At 46.0% G+C, this 13,560-nt stretch overlaps 1 protein-coding gene across 1 annotated transcript in view; it reads right to left on the bottom strand.

Annotated features, from left to right (window-relative positions):
* IGF2R (insulin like growth factor 2 receptor) overlaps nucleotides 1–13,560 on the bottom strand; it is a 101,158-nt gene that overhangs the window by 57,081 nt on the left and 30,517 nt on the right. Inside the window, exons 5-9 of the mRNA XM_045544685.1 lie at nucleotides 9,424–9,556; nucleotides 5,936–6,065; nucleotides 3,678–3,783; nucleotides 1,073–1,238; nucleotides 683–842 (exon numbers count right to left, since the gene is read on the bottom strand). Of these exons, the coding sequence (XP_045400641.1) occupies nucleotides 683–842; nucleotides 1,073–1,238; nucleotides 3,678–3,783; nucleotides 5,936–6,065; nucleotides 9,424–9,556 (695 nt within the window). The remainder of the gene's footprint in view (nucleotides 1–682; nucleotides 843–1,072; nucleotides 1,239–3,677; nucleotides 3,784–5,935; nucleotides 6,066–9,423; nucleotides 9,557–13,560) is intronic.

Here is a 13,560-nt window from a genome sequence, read left to right as displayed (position 1 = left end):
TAGACAGCCTTGCCATCAGCTGCCATAAACACAGTCTCATGGGATCCTGGACAGTACTGACCCTGAACACTTTGAAAGGAACAAAGTGAAAACTTTTAAATGCAGATATTCCACACTTCTGAAAAGCTCAAAGATAGATTGTTGGGGTTTTTACATTTTTCTGTTCCTATCTTTTGAATCACAATTGCCCATAACACATTTTCAGAAAACTGCATTTTCATACTACTTTTCTGATGGTTAAGTACCAAGGTAAGGGTCAGCCAGATTCCACCAAATGCATTTTTTGTTGTTGTTTAAAAACTTTTATATAATGTTAATGGTATTTCAGATTCTCAAACTGCCAAAGAAAAATCAAAACTCCTCGAAAACATATTTTAAAATACAAAACCATATCAACTGTGAATTAATTAGATAGTTTTCCTACAGTGTAGTTCTTACAAATAATATGTTTATAAAACAAGCAGTTCTAACAGAGGGACTCTTACTATAAAGCCAGGAGAAACATCCAACTGCTTAGTGACAAATGGCAACTTGCCTAAGTCAAACAGGAAGGAACGCTGGCTTAACTAATTTTCCCGCACTTTATGGAAAATGGAAGGAGGAAGAGGAGGAGGGGAGTGAGTTATGTTCCACAAGAATATACACAATATACTTGAAAATTACGAAGAAGCTCTTTACACACCGGAGGGTTTGAGTCTGGTATCTTCCTGCTACTTTGACTTGAGTGGAATCGGTCTTTTTAATTTGGCAAACTGCAGTGTCTTTCTTATTGCAGATCTGCGTTTCAGTTCCTCCACAGACATTCAAATGAAACATGTATTCTTTTCCATCCGAATGATAGACTAAACATAAAGAAAGGGAAATAAACGAGAAGAGGCTCTTTTGCATGAGTAGATGTTAAAAAGTTACAGTATTACTTTAGCCAAAGCAGAATCCTGTTTCTAAAACACCAGCCCAAACTGCAGTTCTCCAGCCAGCGGCATGGACTGCTCAGCCCGGACCGCCTTGCTCCCTCTCGGGCCCCTTTCTGCCTAAGCCGTGCCGGAAGCAGGGCAGGCAAAAGCCCACTCACCTTTGCCCTCCTGGGCCAGGGGCCTGAGGTCAATGGTCACATCCTGCTGCTCGCTGCTCAGAGAGCAGGTTTTACTTTCCAGGTAATCTCTGTGGCAGGCGTACTCAGTAACCCACTCAATCTCATAGCGGCAATTGGATTTAGCAGTGAGCTTGGGAATGGTGCCCTACCAGGAACAATTTGAAAGGAACAAAGTAAACTTTTTAAAATGTAGCTGAAATGCAGATTTTCTATGCTTCTGGAAAGCTCAAAAAGAGGTTATTTTATATTTCATCATTCCTGTTTTTTTAAATCGTAATTTCCCCTAATACATTATTTGACTTACGACAACTCCATTTACTTTTACTTTTTTTTTTATTTTACTCTTTTTAAATTTTTCCTTACTTGACTTACAACTTCATTTCCTTCTTGGTCACCTTTAGAGAGATACAAAAGCGTCAGCACACCCTGAAGTCAGCGGCACCTGACAATCATTATGACCCTGGCAAACGGTAATGGGCCGTGAGGGGTGCGCAGTCCATTCACTCCCTTCCACAAGAAGCACTTCGCCGGGGCCAGGGGAGCATCACCCTGCATGTACACATCCAGGGCAACGGTCCGTAACTCCTTTCCTAACAGTGACAACAGGGTCCCTCATCTGAACCCAAATCTGCTCCTGGGCGAAGCCAGGGCACCACCCAACCACAAACCCGGATTCTGCCATTTTGCTGCCGGAGAGCTGATTTCACAAGCCGGGAGCCCTGACACTCATCTGTGCGGGAATTGTGGAAGGTGCTAATGAGGTCATTGTTCACGGGGGTGCCACTGCCACCTTTCTAATCATCCTCAGGAGAAATGGCTTATTGGGCTTCGTACCAGGAATAGCTCTGCTGTCTCTAGGCACCATTCGTCCCGTAAGCATTTACTGAGCACCTGCTACATGCCAGGCACAGAACCAAGTGCTGGCTTTACAAATAGGTCACACACAACTAAGTAAGCTGCAGAGTTGCAGCCCAGCCCTCTTCCGACTGACTCAAAATCGACGCTTCCGACCACTTGGCTCAGTGCAGTCAGACAGACAGTGAGGCACAGCAGAGCACTCAGTGAGAGAAGCCAGATACCGAAAGCCACAGACTGCAGGATTGCATTTACATGAAATGTCCAGAAAAGGCAAATCCATAGAGACAGAAAGAAGATCCGTGGTTGCCAGGGCTGGGGGTAGCAATGGGAAAAGACTGCTAATAGGCATGAGGTTTCTTTTTGGGGTGACAGAAATGTTCTAAAATTAGATTGTGGGCATGGGTGCATAACTCTGTAAAGATACTAATAACCATTGAATTGTACTTAAAAGAGGTGAATTTTATAGTATGTAAATTCAGTAAACTTTTTTAAAAAATATCTATATGACAAGGGGAATATCTACTAAATACCGGCTGCTAGAAGCACTGAATGAGCCAACATAAATGCTTAAATAAAACTTCTAAGTACTGAGGGGCATCTAAGCACATGCCACCCAAATTCTGCCCAGTGAACAGTTAGGCTTGGAAGGGAACCTCTAGCCTCACTAACAACAAATCAGCTTCCTCTAACACGAAGAAATGCCTCATACCCCTTGGAGAAAAATAGGAGAGAAACCCTCAATTTTCTTAATTATCATAGTATAAAGTGATTCTTACCAAATATAGAACAAACTAAAAGAAAGGAAAATACTAAAACTACTACCAGTTTAGAACATCTAACCAGACGTAAAAGATTTCAATTTACATAGGTACAAATGGAAAGTATAAATAAATATTCCCAACATTCCTATCCAGAACCAACGTCAGACAGTCAGGTCTCTGCTAACGCCTACAGCGCGTGGACACGGAAGTCTGGGGACACAACAGGGGAGCTGAGCCTTGACCACACTTGTGTCTGCAGATCCCACACACCCATGGCAGGCCAGCTGCCAGCCTCAAATCAGAGCAAATTCCACATTTGTTTGCGGGAAGGGGAATGTGGTTCTCTGGCCAAAGAATTCAGCCCCACCTACTTCATTCCCTTACTAAGAAAGCAGAGATAAATTAAAGGAAAGTGCTGCCCCTTCCTCCCTGGGGAATGCCCCCTATTAAAACACTTAACCAGCAAACTGACCTGGCCACGAGGAGTCAAGGACAAACACTACTCGGCAGCTACTCTCAAGGAGTTTACAACAGCGCCGCAGATTTAATGAACAGTCGGAGGGGAGAGCAATCAACCTGCCCTGGAAGTGGGGGAGCGGGAGGCAGGCAGGGAAGGAGGGAAATGCTCCCCTAGAAGAAAGCACAGGCTTGAGATTATGCTCGTGGTCTTTCAACTGTGTGCTAAAATCAACCTAACTACCAAAATAAAATCACCTCAGGCAGACTCAGAGAACACACCACGCCATCCTGATATACACGCAGGCCCCTCCTGGTTGGTGCAGAAAAAAGCAAAAACCAAGCAGCAAACTGCTCTCCCGCAGGGAGCCTCCTCCCGCGAGCCCAGCAGTGGCTTTCTCGACAGCACCCCACTCCTGCACCCAGGCCCACCCGCCCCAGCACAGACCTGGGTTCAGTGACCCAGGCTCACATCCTCACTTTCAAGTCCTGGGGACACAGTCACTTACCTCTCTCCGCTCTGACGGGCAAACAAATGTAATAGTCACTGCTGGGCTGTGGCCATCACAAAAATCGAGCTTTTCTCCCTCTTCCTTCACATAACTCAGGACAAGCCTGTGAGATCCGCATTGAGCAAAGAGAATTACAGAGGTAAAAATTACATTCAAATTAGCATGCTGCTCCAAGCATGCAGCACACTCACTTGGGGAGAGAGGGGTGACAGAAGAAACATTAAAATATAAAAGAAGGCCGGGCGCAGTGGCTCACACCTGTAATCCTAGCACTCTGGGAGGCTGAGAAGGGAGGATCGCTTGAGGTCAGGAATTTGAGACCAGCCTGAGCAAGAATGATACCCTGTCTCTACTAAAAATAGAAAGAAATTATATGAACAACTAAAAATACACAGAAAAAATTAGCCGGGCGTGGTGGCGCCTGCCTGTAGTCCCAGCTACTTGGGAGGCTGAAGCAGGAGGATCGCTTGAGCCCAGGAGTTGGAGGTTGCTGTGAGCTGGGCTGACACCACGGCACTCTAGCCAAGGTGACAGACTGAGACTCTGTCTCAAAAAAAACAACAACAACAAAAAACATATATATATATATATATATATATATAAAAGAAGCTTTGGAATAAAATAACTGTATTTCAATTTGAAAAAAACAACTTAAAAGTAAACATCAGTGAGCATTATATTTGAAATACTAAGAAAAGCTGTTTGAGTAAAACAAACAAAAAGGTTATAAATGAGCTAACAAAACAAAACAAACACAGAACAGGCCAAACCCACTTTTACCCACAAGGTCACAGGGTCATTTCCTCTTTAAACAACAACTTCTAAGTGCAGGCCGGAGATCTTTTTTTTTTTTTAACCTGAAGATACCCCAGAGAACTGGCCCAGCAGCCACAGACCTGGAGTCGACCCCCGCCACGGAGCCCCAGCGCCAGGGCCTGCACCGCCAGGGCCCACCGTGCTCGCCGTGGGAAGGGCCGCTGCCCCTGGCCGCCCGGAGCACGGCCTGCCTCTTCTCCCAAGACAAGCTCGGACTCCTGTTTGGTGCCCCACGTTTTACTGCATCTTCACTCATTCAATCACTGGTATTAAGAATTACCAATTCATCACTTAGGACACTGGTGGGCTGAATGGTTTCACCTTCTCCTTGAGGTACACTCAATTTAGCATCACCCCTTTCCATTTCAGATTCAGTTGATACAGTGAAGTCCTGAGCATTACCTCAGCATGTGGCTGTATCTGGACACAGGGCCTTTAAAGTGGTAAATAAGTAAAAAAAAAAAAAAAATGAGGTCATATGAGTGGGCCCTCATGGCCTATGACCGGCATCCTTATCAGAAGAGACTAGGACAGACTCGCATGGGGAAGATGCCCACCTAACGAGTCAAGGAGCGATCCCTCAGAAGAAACCAACACTGGCGACACCTTGGTCTCAGACTTCCAGCCTCACAGACCATGAGGGGATAAATCTCCGTGGTTTAAGGCACCTAGTCTCTAGCATTTTCCTATGGCAGCCTAGGCAAACTAATGCAGACACATAACAGAAAATTCCAAACATTCCGGTTATGCTCTTGTGCTTTCTAGGGACACAAGTGCAACCTATAATTGCACACCATTTCTACAACCACCCTGACATGCCATTAGTTCTGGTCTAAACCGAGCCAAAACGAGGCATCTACCGAAGGCCCCTAGAATGGGGAGAAAATCAGAATCCTTGCTCTAAGTTCAGGACTTGGTCGTGTGCAATGTGCTGGAGAAAAGGAAGAACGTATGTAAACAGCACAGTTTACACGGGAGCACACAACGCCTGCTGGGACACGGGGTGCCTACCACACCCCAGGGAGGAAGTAACTCCGCACCCTGGAAGGTCAGCAACAAACCGCCCCCTCCTGTCCCATGCCCTCCAAAGAGCAGATAACCAAAGACACACAACTGACTTCATGGGTGACATGAATGAAAACTATCAGAACATACCTTAAGATAGGTATTATTTCACGAAGCAAATGCACTACGCACTACGGACTGGATCATGACATATATTTTACTGCTAAAGAGACAAGTGGTCAGAAAGCGGGCAAAAAGCAAACCACCCTATGTGACTCACAGCAATGACCAATGACCTCACAAACACGTGGGAAGTAGTAATTTTGCAGGGACCATCTAAGCCTTGTTGAGAAAGGACACTCTTGCAACTCCCTAAAAGTCAGGCTCTTGTTGAAGATTAAAAATGCCAACAGCAGCGGAGGCCTCAGACTGACCTGTCCTTGCCCACCAACTTCAGCCCCTCCTTGGGTTGGCCGACGTCAAACGCCTCGTCCCCTCTCACCAGGCAGGCGGCAGTCCCAGCGGGACAGGCATGTAGCTGTGAACCTGGGTCCCGTAGCGAGTCTGCAAAACATCATATATTGCGTTTTAAGTGTCAGGCATGGTAATCACACAGACCCTCAGGGTCCCCTTACACAAATTATTAAATTTTTAAAGACTCCATGGTAACCATTCTGAGACCTCGGGCAAGTGATTAACCTCCAAATGCAGCTCAGGGTGACAGAGTGTAAAGTACCAGCTCTAAACAGACTATCTTGTCAGTCGTAGTCAGGGAACGTATCCACCTTCTCTTCGAGGCACACTAAATCTAGCACTACTCCCTTTCAAGCTACCAGAAAATGCTCTACAGGTGAGTAGATGAGTGGAAAGAACCCACAGTTTCTGGGTTCAAGTCCTAGATTGACCACTTACTATCACTGTGACTTTGGTCTAACGACAACACTATCCAACTACCGGCGTGCCGCCTCATAGGTTTGGGGAAGGATTAAAGACGAGAACACGCTAATGTAGAACAAAACCCAGGCTTTACAGACTGCCAGCAGCAACAGCCAAGGACCACAGCTGGGCTTCTCTTCACCTGCACTGCTTCCATCTGGCCTGACCCTTATGCAGGACACTGCTGGGTTTGTTTGCTATGTATTTTCTCCCACTGGACTCTAAACGCCAGGAAAGCAGGAACTGTGGTGTGTTCAATGCTATAATCCAGTACCTAAATTAGTGCCTACCACATAGGAGGATTCAAACACTCTTTCTCCCATGAATGAGTAACTGAATAATATTGCCTCCCTTGGATTTTAACTACCTTATCAATCAGAGGGGACAGGGTTATCACACCTTCTGCCACAAGCAGTCATGAGCTAATGAACAGGGAAGCGAACCTTGGACTCTGGAGCCCTCCAAAGACAGGGTGGTATTATGACAGTTCACTTAATGGGCTGTTTTGTTCAACACATAGTATTTGCTGTGCCATGGGCTACTTGCCCTCACCGGGACTCCAAGTTAGACAGACTGCTTGTCCTACTGGAGGCAGAAAGTAAGGCAAGTGCCCTGAGTATCTAAGGAGTTAAGCACGTAGCAGCAAACCCAAGACTACACATGCAGTTTTGAGAGTCACATGCAAACTTAAGGCTCAGAGCAATTTCCGGGAAATGGAGAATGTCTGAGCAAAAACTGGAGCACTTCTAGTAAGAATCAGAGTCATTCAAGTTCAACACAAATTGCCAGTAAATTTGAAAGAAAAAGACTTTTATAAGAAAATATCCAGCAAATTCAGATAATCCTCAAAATGATAAAAGACCAGCAATGTAAATGTTTTCCAAATCAAAATAGCTCATTATTTCAGAATTCAATAATCTACAAGATGCTTCAACTTTATAACCAAACCTGAGTTCAGACCCATTTAAGACAAAGACTTTATCTATCAGCCTTTTTCCAAAACAATTAAGAAACGCTGTCCTTGGAGAATAAAAGAATAATGTAATATCATGAAGCACAAAAAAATCTAAAATTATCACTGGTCACTTTTCGTGAGCCATGTGTGCGGTATAATTACCATGTTTAACTATTTAGAAATAATACAGGAACAAGATGAGGCATAATGTATATGTACAATTTAAAGAATAAGGCCGGGCGCGGTGGCTCACGCCTGTAATCCTAGCACTCTGGGAGGCCAAGGTGGGTGGATCACTCGAGGTCAGGAGTTCGAGACCAGCCTGAGCAAGAGTGAGACCCTGTCTCTACCAAAAATAGAAAGAAATGATTTGGACAGCTAAAAATCTATATCGAAAAAATTAGCTGGGCATGGTGGCGCATGCCTGTAGTCCCAGCTACTCGGGAGGCTGAGGCAGGAGGATCGCTTAAGCCCAGGAGTTTGAGGTTGCTGTGAGCTAGGCTGATGCCACGGCACGCACTCTAGCCCGGGCAACAAAGCAAGACTCTGTCTCAAAAAAAAGAATAATTGTAAATTAATACACAGATATCTACTATCCAGCAATACCCCTACATGTATTGACTTTATTTTTAAAATTTTTTCCAAACTTTTGTAGAGCCAAAGCGTTACGTACTATGTGAGAAACAGAAACATAAAGAAAACAGTAAATACGACCTTTTTAATTAATCACCAGCAAAATCTATTCATGACTAGCGCTGCAGAAAGACAAGTCCTGGCCAACAGAGCTAAAAATTCACAGCCCTTAAGGAATCTCCACGAAGCTAGTTTTTAGAAACCTAGCTTAGTAAAACTAGGTAACGGCTAGGTTAAAGGCTTAGTAAAACTTACAACAGTCCTTTTTCGATAAAGACCATTTATTTACAGCATTTAGTTAATTTGGCAAAAAGATTCTTCTTTTCTTTTTGAGACAGAGTCATGCTCTGTCGCCCTGGGTAGAGTGCAGTGGCGTCATCGTAGCTCACTGTAGCCTCATACTGACTCCTGGGCTCAAGCAATCCTCCTGCCTCAGCCTCCCAAGTAGCTGGGACTACAGGCATGGGCCACTGCACATGGTTAATGTTTCTATTTTTAGTAGAGATGGGTTCTCACTCTTACTCAGGCTGCTCTCGAACTCCTGACCTCATGCAATCCTCCCACCTGGCCTAGCAAAGATTCTAAATCTAAACCTAAAGCTTCTCACACTAGTTCTGGCATCTACAGAGAAAGCCAGGGAAAGTCCAGGCACAGTGGCTCATGCCTGTAAACCTAGCACCTGGGAGGCCGAGACAGGCAGATCGTTTGAGCTCAGGAGTTCGAGACCAGCCTGAGCAAGAGCCAGACCCCGTCTCTACTAAAAAAATAGAAAGAAATTAGCTGGACAACTAAAAGTATACAGAAAAAATTAGCCAGGCATGATGGTACATGCCTGTAGTCCCAGATACTTGGGAGGCTGAGGCAGAAGGATTGCTTGAGCCCAGGAGTTTGAGGTTGCTGTGAACTAGGCTGACACCACAGCACTCTAGCCAGGGTGACAGAGTAGGACTCTGCCTCAAAAAAAAAAAAAAAAAAACACTAAAAAAAAAAAGAAAGAAAGAAAGCCAGGGAAGAAGGTAGCCTGGGCCCAAATATGCATCATGACCAAGTACCCAGCCTCTAACTCAAAGCCAAAGGACTCAGGTACACCCAGGAGGCAAGACCAACCCGTCTTCATCATGGAACTCTGAAACCCAAAGTATCTGGCAGAGAGAACTCACATAATGGACGAACAGTCTGGATGGAATTTGTGGGGGCCAGGGAGAAGGCATGGAATCAGAATTTACTGGGGATAAGAGGTAGGCTGTGCAAAGAGAACATCTCTCGGGACAAAAGCTTTCTTAGAGGGCCTCATCAGTGACATGGATGTCCCAATAGACCAAAGAAAAGGCACAGATACCAAAGCCTTACAAGAAATCCTTCAGCACTACCATCCCCCTGCCCCACAATGGTTCATACCTATGTCTCTGCAGACATTGATGAACAGAGAAGTGTCCGGATCAGAGTCATCCACCAAGTAGCCGCCACTAAGCTTGATTAGTGGGTTTAAGTCATGCTTCCTTAACTCTTCATCAAATGCATAGCAAGGCACCTGGAAGCAAGCAAGAGAAAAGGTGAGTCTTCAACATGCACCCTGGGACTCTAGGATCACAAAGCCTAGGATCAGTGTCATATAGCACTGGTTTCCATTTGCTAGGGTCTACCAGGCCATGACGCCCTCCAATGACAAAAATAAACAAAGCAAAGGCCAATAAATGTTTCCACTTCTCTACACTGTCCTCAGCACCTCTTCTCCCCTATACTGGGACCATGTACACACCCTCCCTCTGCATCCCCCTCAGCCATCTCCTGGGACCCTGCAATGGGGAGCAAAATTCTGTGTCCTCACTCTGCTTCCTCTTTTTCAACTTCCATTCTCTCTTGAACGTGGTCACATTAGGTTGCTGCCCCACCCTCATGCTCCACCAAAATCATGCCTTGCAGATCCAGCCACCACCTCTCCCTGCTGCCGGGCCCAGCACTCATTTCCCAGCCTCCCCTCACGTGCTCTTCCGTGGCACTCGCCGCTGTGGACCATCCTCACCTGCTGAAACCCGCTCTTTCTCCACTTTGCTTCCTGGCTTCTGCCCAGATGCTCACCTTGCCTGCTAACCTGCCTTGCCTTCCTCCTAACTCGCTCTGACGCAGACACGCACCACAGCTCACTCGGCAGCCCTCCTCCCTGTCTGCTCTCAGTCCCTGGGTGACCTCGTGCATGGCTTCGAACACCTGCCAGTGGTTCCCAAATTCCAGTCTCTAGCCTTGACCTTCCCCAGAACTCCAGACCGGCACAGCTAACAGCAGAATTGTTTCTGAGCAAACTCTGGAGATAGACGCTTGAGTTCAAACTCTGGTGCTGACACTTAGTATGACCATGAGCACATGTAACCTCTGTGCCTCAGTGTCCCCGTGTGTTGCATGGGAATGGTGATAGCAATTCCTTCAGGGGGCTGCTAGAAGGACTGAGTGAGTTATAAGTAATATGCCTAAAACTCATGGTACAGTGCCTGGCAAGTTGATTTGTTATTTACCATCGTCATTTTGGATACACAAAATCATCTCCAATTTCACGTTTAACACATTGACTGCCACACCAGAAAAAATAATTTTTTCCTTGGGGCCACAGTGTTTGATTACAAAAACAGAATAAAAACTTCAAAAACAAAACCATCCTTTCTAATTTAATGAAAAATTTGTTACTTTTTTATTGTTTTCTGCGCATGAGTTATATGCAATTAAATTGTCAGTATTAACTGTAACAATAAGAACATCAATAAGATTTTCAGGAACCAAATGCAGTTACATATGTTTCATGAGGCCCCAGGCTCAAAACTGGCATGAGTTAAATACAACTCACGTGGCAGTTAATATGTTAAACATGGGCCTTTGACTTCTCCCCTGGACCCCGCTCTTACCCCAGTGTTCCCCATCGCAGTAAATGGCACCATCATTCAACCAGCTGCTCGGGCCAAAGCCTTGTGTCACCCCGGATGGCTCACTTTGTCACACAGCCTACATCCTGCCATCGGCATGTCCTGCCAGTTCTATCTTCAAATGAAAGCCGGGGTCCACTCGCATCTTGTCAGCTCTGCCACTGCACCCTCAGCCACACCACGGTAGCCTCTGCCCTGCAACAGTCCCTTAACTGGTCCCCTGGTTCCAGCTCCTAATGCGCTCTTACCCCTCGGCCCACGTCTCCACAACCATAGGATCCGCCTTTTAAAATTAACACAGGCCGCTCCCCACCCAGCTTCCCATTATGCCGAGAAGAAAATCTAGTCCCCTCAATAGCGCCAGCCCTGGCCCCATGCAGCCACGCTGACCTCTCGATGCAGTTCTGCCCCTGGAAACTCAATGCCCCTCTCCCAAGATGTGTCCCTGAGTACCTGCAATGGTTTTCCCCCTCACTTCACCCAGGTCCCAGATGAAATGTCACCCTTAGTAAGGCCTTTTCTGACAGCTTTATCTAAAATAGCACCCGCCACTTCTCTCTGTCCCCCTTACCCAACCTTTTTTTTTTTGTTTAAGACAGGGTCTGGCTCTGTTGCCCTGGGTAGAGTGCACTGGTGTCATCATAGCTCACAGCAACCTCAAACTCCTGGGCTCAAGAGATCCTCTCGCCTCGACCTACCAGAGTGCTAGGATTACAGGCGTGAACCACCAAACCCGGCCCCCAACCTTATTTATGCTCATAGCCCTGCAATGTGTATCACCAGGCACAGCTATCTGCTGACTTGTCAGTTTCTTCCCGCTAGAATGTTGGCTCCTTGAGGACAGGGGCTTTGTCACCGTGGCAGCTAACCAAGGCTTACGACAATGCCTAGAACCTAACAGGTGCTCAGTTATTGAGTTTCTCCTCTGAGCATCTTAATCCATCCTTACTTAGTTCTAATTTATGGCCACTCTCTCATCCCTATGAACTAATGGTCTTTTTATTGTACAAATGTCAGGGAACCTGTCATTATACTGATGCTTTAAGAGTTCTGCCTATTTGTGAAGGCAAAGCATTCAAGACCAAAGATGTGCCAAGAGGAAAAAGTCCTAGGTCACCAAGTGAACACTGTCTACTGTCATGACTTTATCTGAAACACCCCCATAATTTTATTTCCAAAGTAACACACTGGCATCATTTGAACTGCCCCTTCCAATATCCTAAACATGCGTGTTCTCTGCCATCATTTCAAAGTAGTTAGTTTTATTACTTTCCACAGATAAATTTCCTAAAATTTCATCTTTTAAACTGAAGCAATTCACAGGCAGGTCTATTTACAAAAGTTAACTGCTTAATACTTGTTTTTCCACTTTTTCTTAGAAAGATGCTTTCCAAACTGCAGGAATACTTCAATCTACTAACCTTTTCCATGGGCAGCTAACAGAGTGAATCAAACCACTCACACCTCCGCACAGCCTCAGAGGGTACCAAACCCACTTCAACCGTACCAAGGCAAAGTCACCCCTCCCCTAAAATGCGTCTAGAATGGATGCAAGAGTGACTCACCGTCAGGGAGGAGGCTGGCCCACGGTGCTCAGAGGGCCCCGCACAGCACAAGCCTCCTGCCACATGCCCACAGAAGGGCAATTCAAATAAAAGAAAGGCATTACTGCCGACTGTAATTGGGCTGCAGTGAAAAACAACCACAAGTGTCCGTAATCCCACAAACCTAAGGCTGACATCCCACGCGAGAGCACACAAAAGCATTAACCTGAGGGGGCAAGTCAGTCGAGCGGGTAGGGCTGCAAGACAAGCGGCGGTTCTCCAGCCAGCTCAACGCAAGCCTGTGAGAGAAAAGGAGCAGGACGGCAGGCGCCAAGAGGGAAAGACCGGGCCACAGTGGAAAGAATTTGTCATTCTGAAACTCGCTCCATTTCACCAAGACACTGGGGGACGCCGAGACCAGCAGACACTCCGCTGGGGGCCGCTGGCGCGGTCCGGCTGTCTCCCTGCCCCCGGCGGGAAGAGCAGACACGCCTCACGGCACTCCGGGGAACGAGTGTGCCTCAAAAAACAGTCCTGGCTCCTGGGGAACGTCCTCCCATTTCCTGCGACAGCGAGCAAAGCAAGGGAGACATTCATGAGGCCAGGAATTTAGCAGCCTGGGGGAGGAGCCAACACTGTTGCATGTATATAAATCCTACTTATATAACTCTGGTAAGACTACCAGCAGGTCAGTTCTGAATTGTGTGTGTTCCCAAGAGAGCTAATGGGGGTGGGGGTGGGGGGGTATCTACGCAATGCTTTAATGAAGTAATTTCTCAAAAACCCTTACCAGAATCCACTGAAGCCTTACAACAGTAGTTTTAAAAGGCACTGTTTGGAACTATCATTAAATACCAAGCTCTTTACCCATCAAATCATTCTGAATAAAAGAAATGAGGAGACATCAGTAAAGTGTGGAAATTAAGACCACATTGACACTAGACTAAGTAAGGATTTTTTTTAAGGAATGATGAGCGTTGTACAAGCACATATAACCTTTAATACATCTTTAGAAGTGATCATACCATAGCCTGTAAGGTGTAATCAAATCATATGAAAAGGGTACATGCTTTATTAAG

The sequence above is a fragment of the Lemur catta genome, chromosome 2, assembly GCF_020740605.2.
Source record: "Lemur catta isolate mLemCat1 chromosome 2, mLemCat1.pri, whole genome shotgun sequence".
NCBI lineage: Eukaryota > Metazoa > Chordata > Mammalia > Primates > Lemuridae > Lemur > Lemur catta.
The sequence above is the reverse complement of the archived record's forward strand: the minus strand, read 5'-3'. Positions and strand labels throughout refer to the sequence as shown.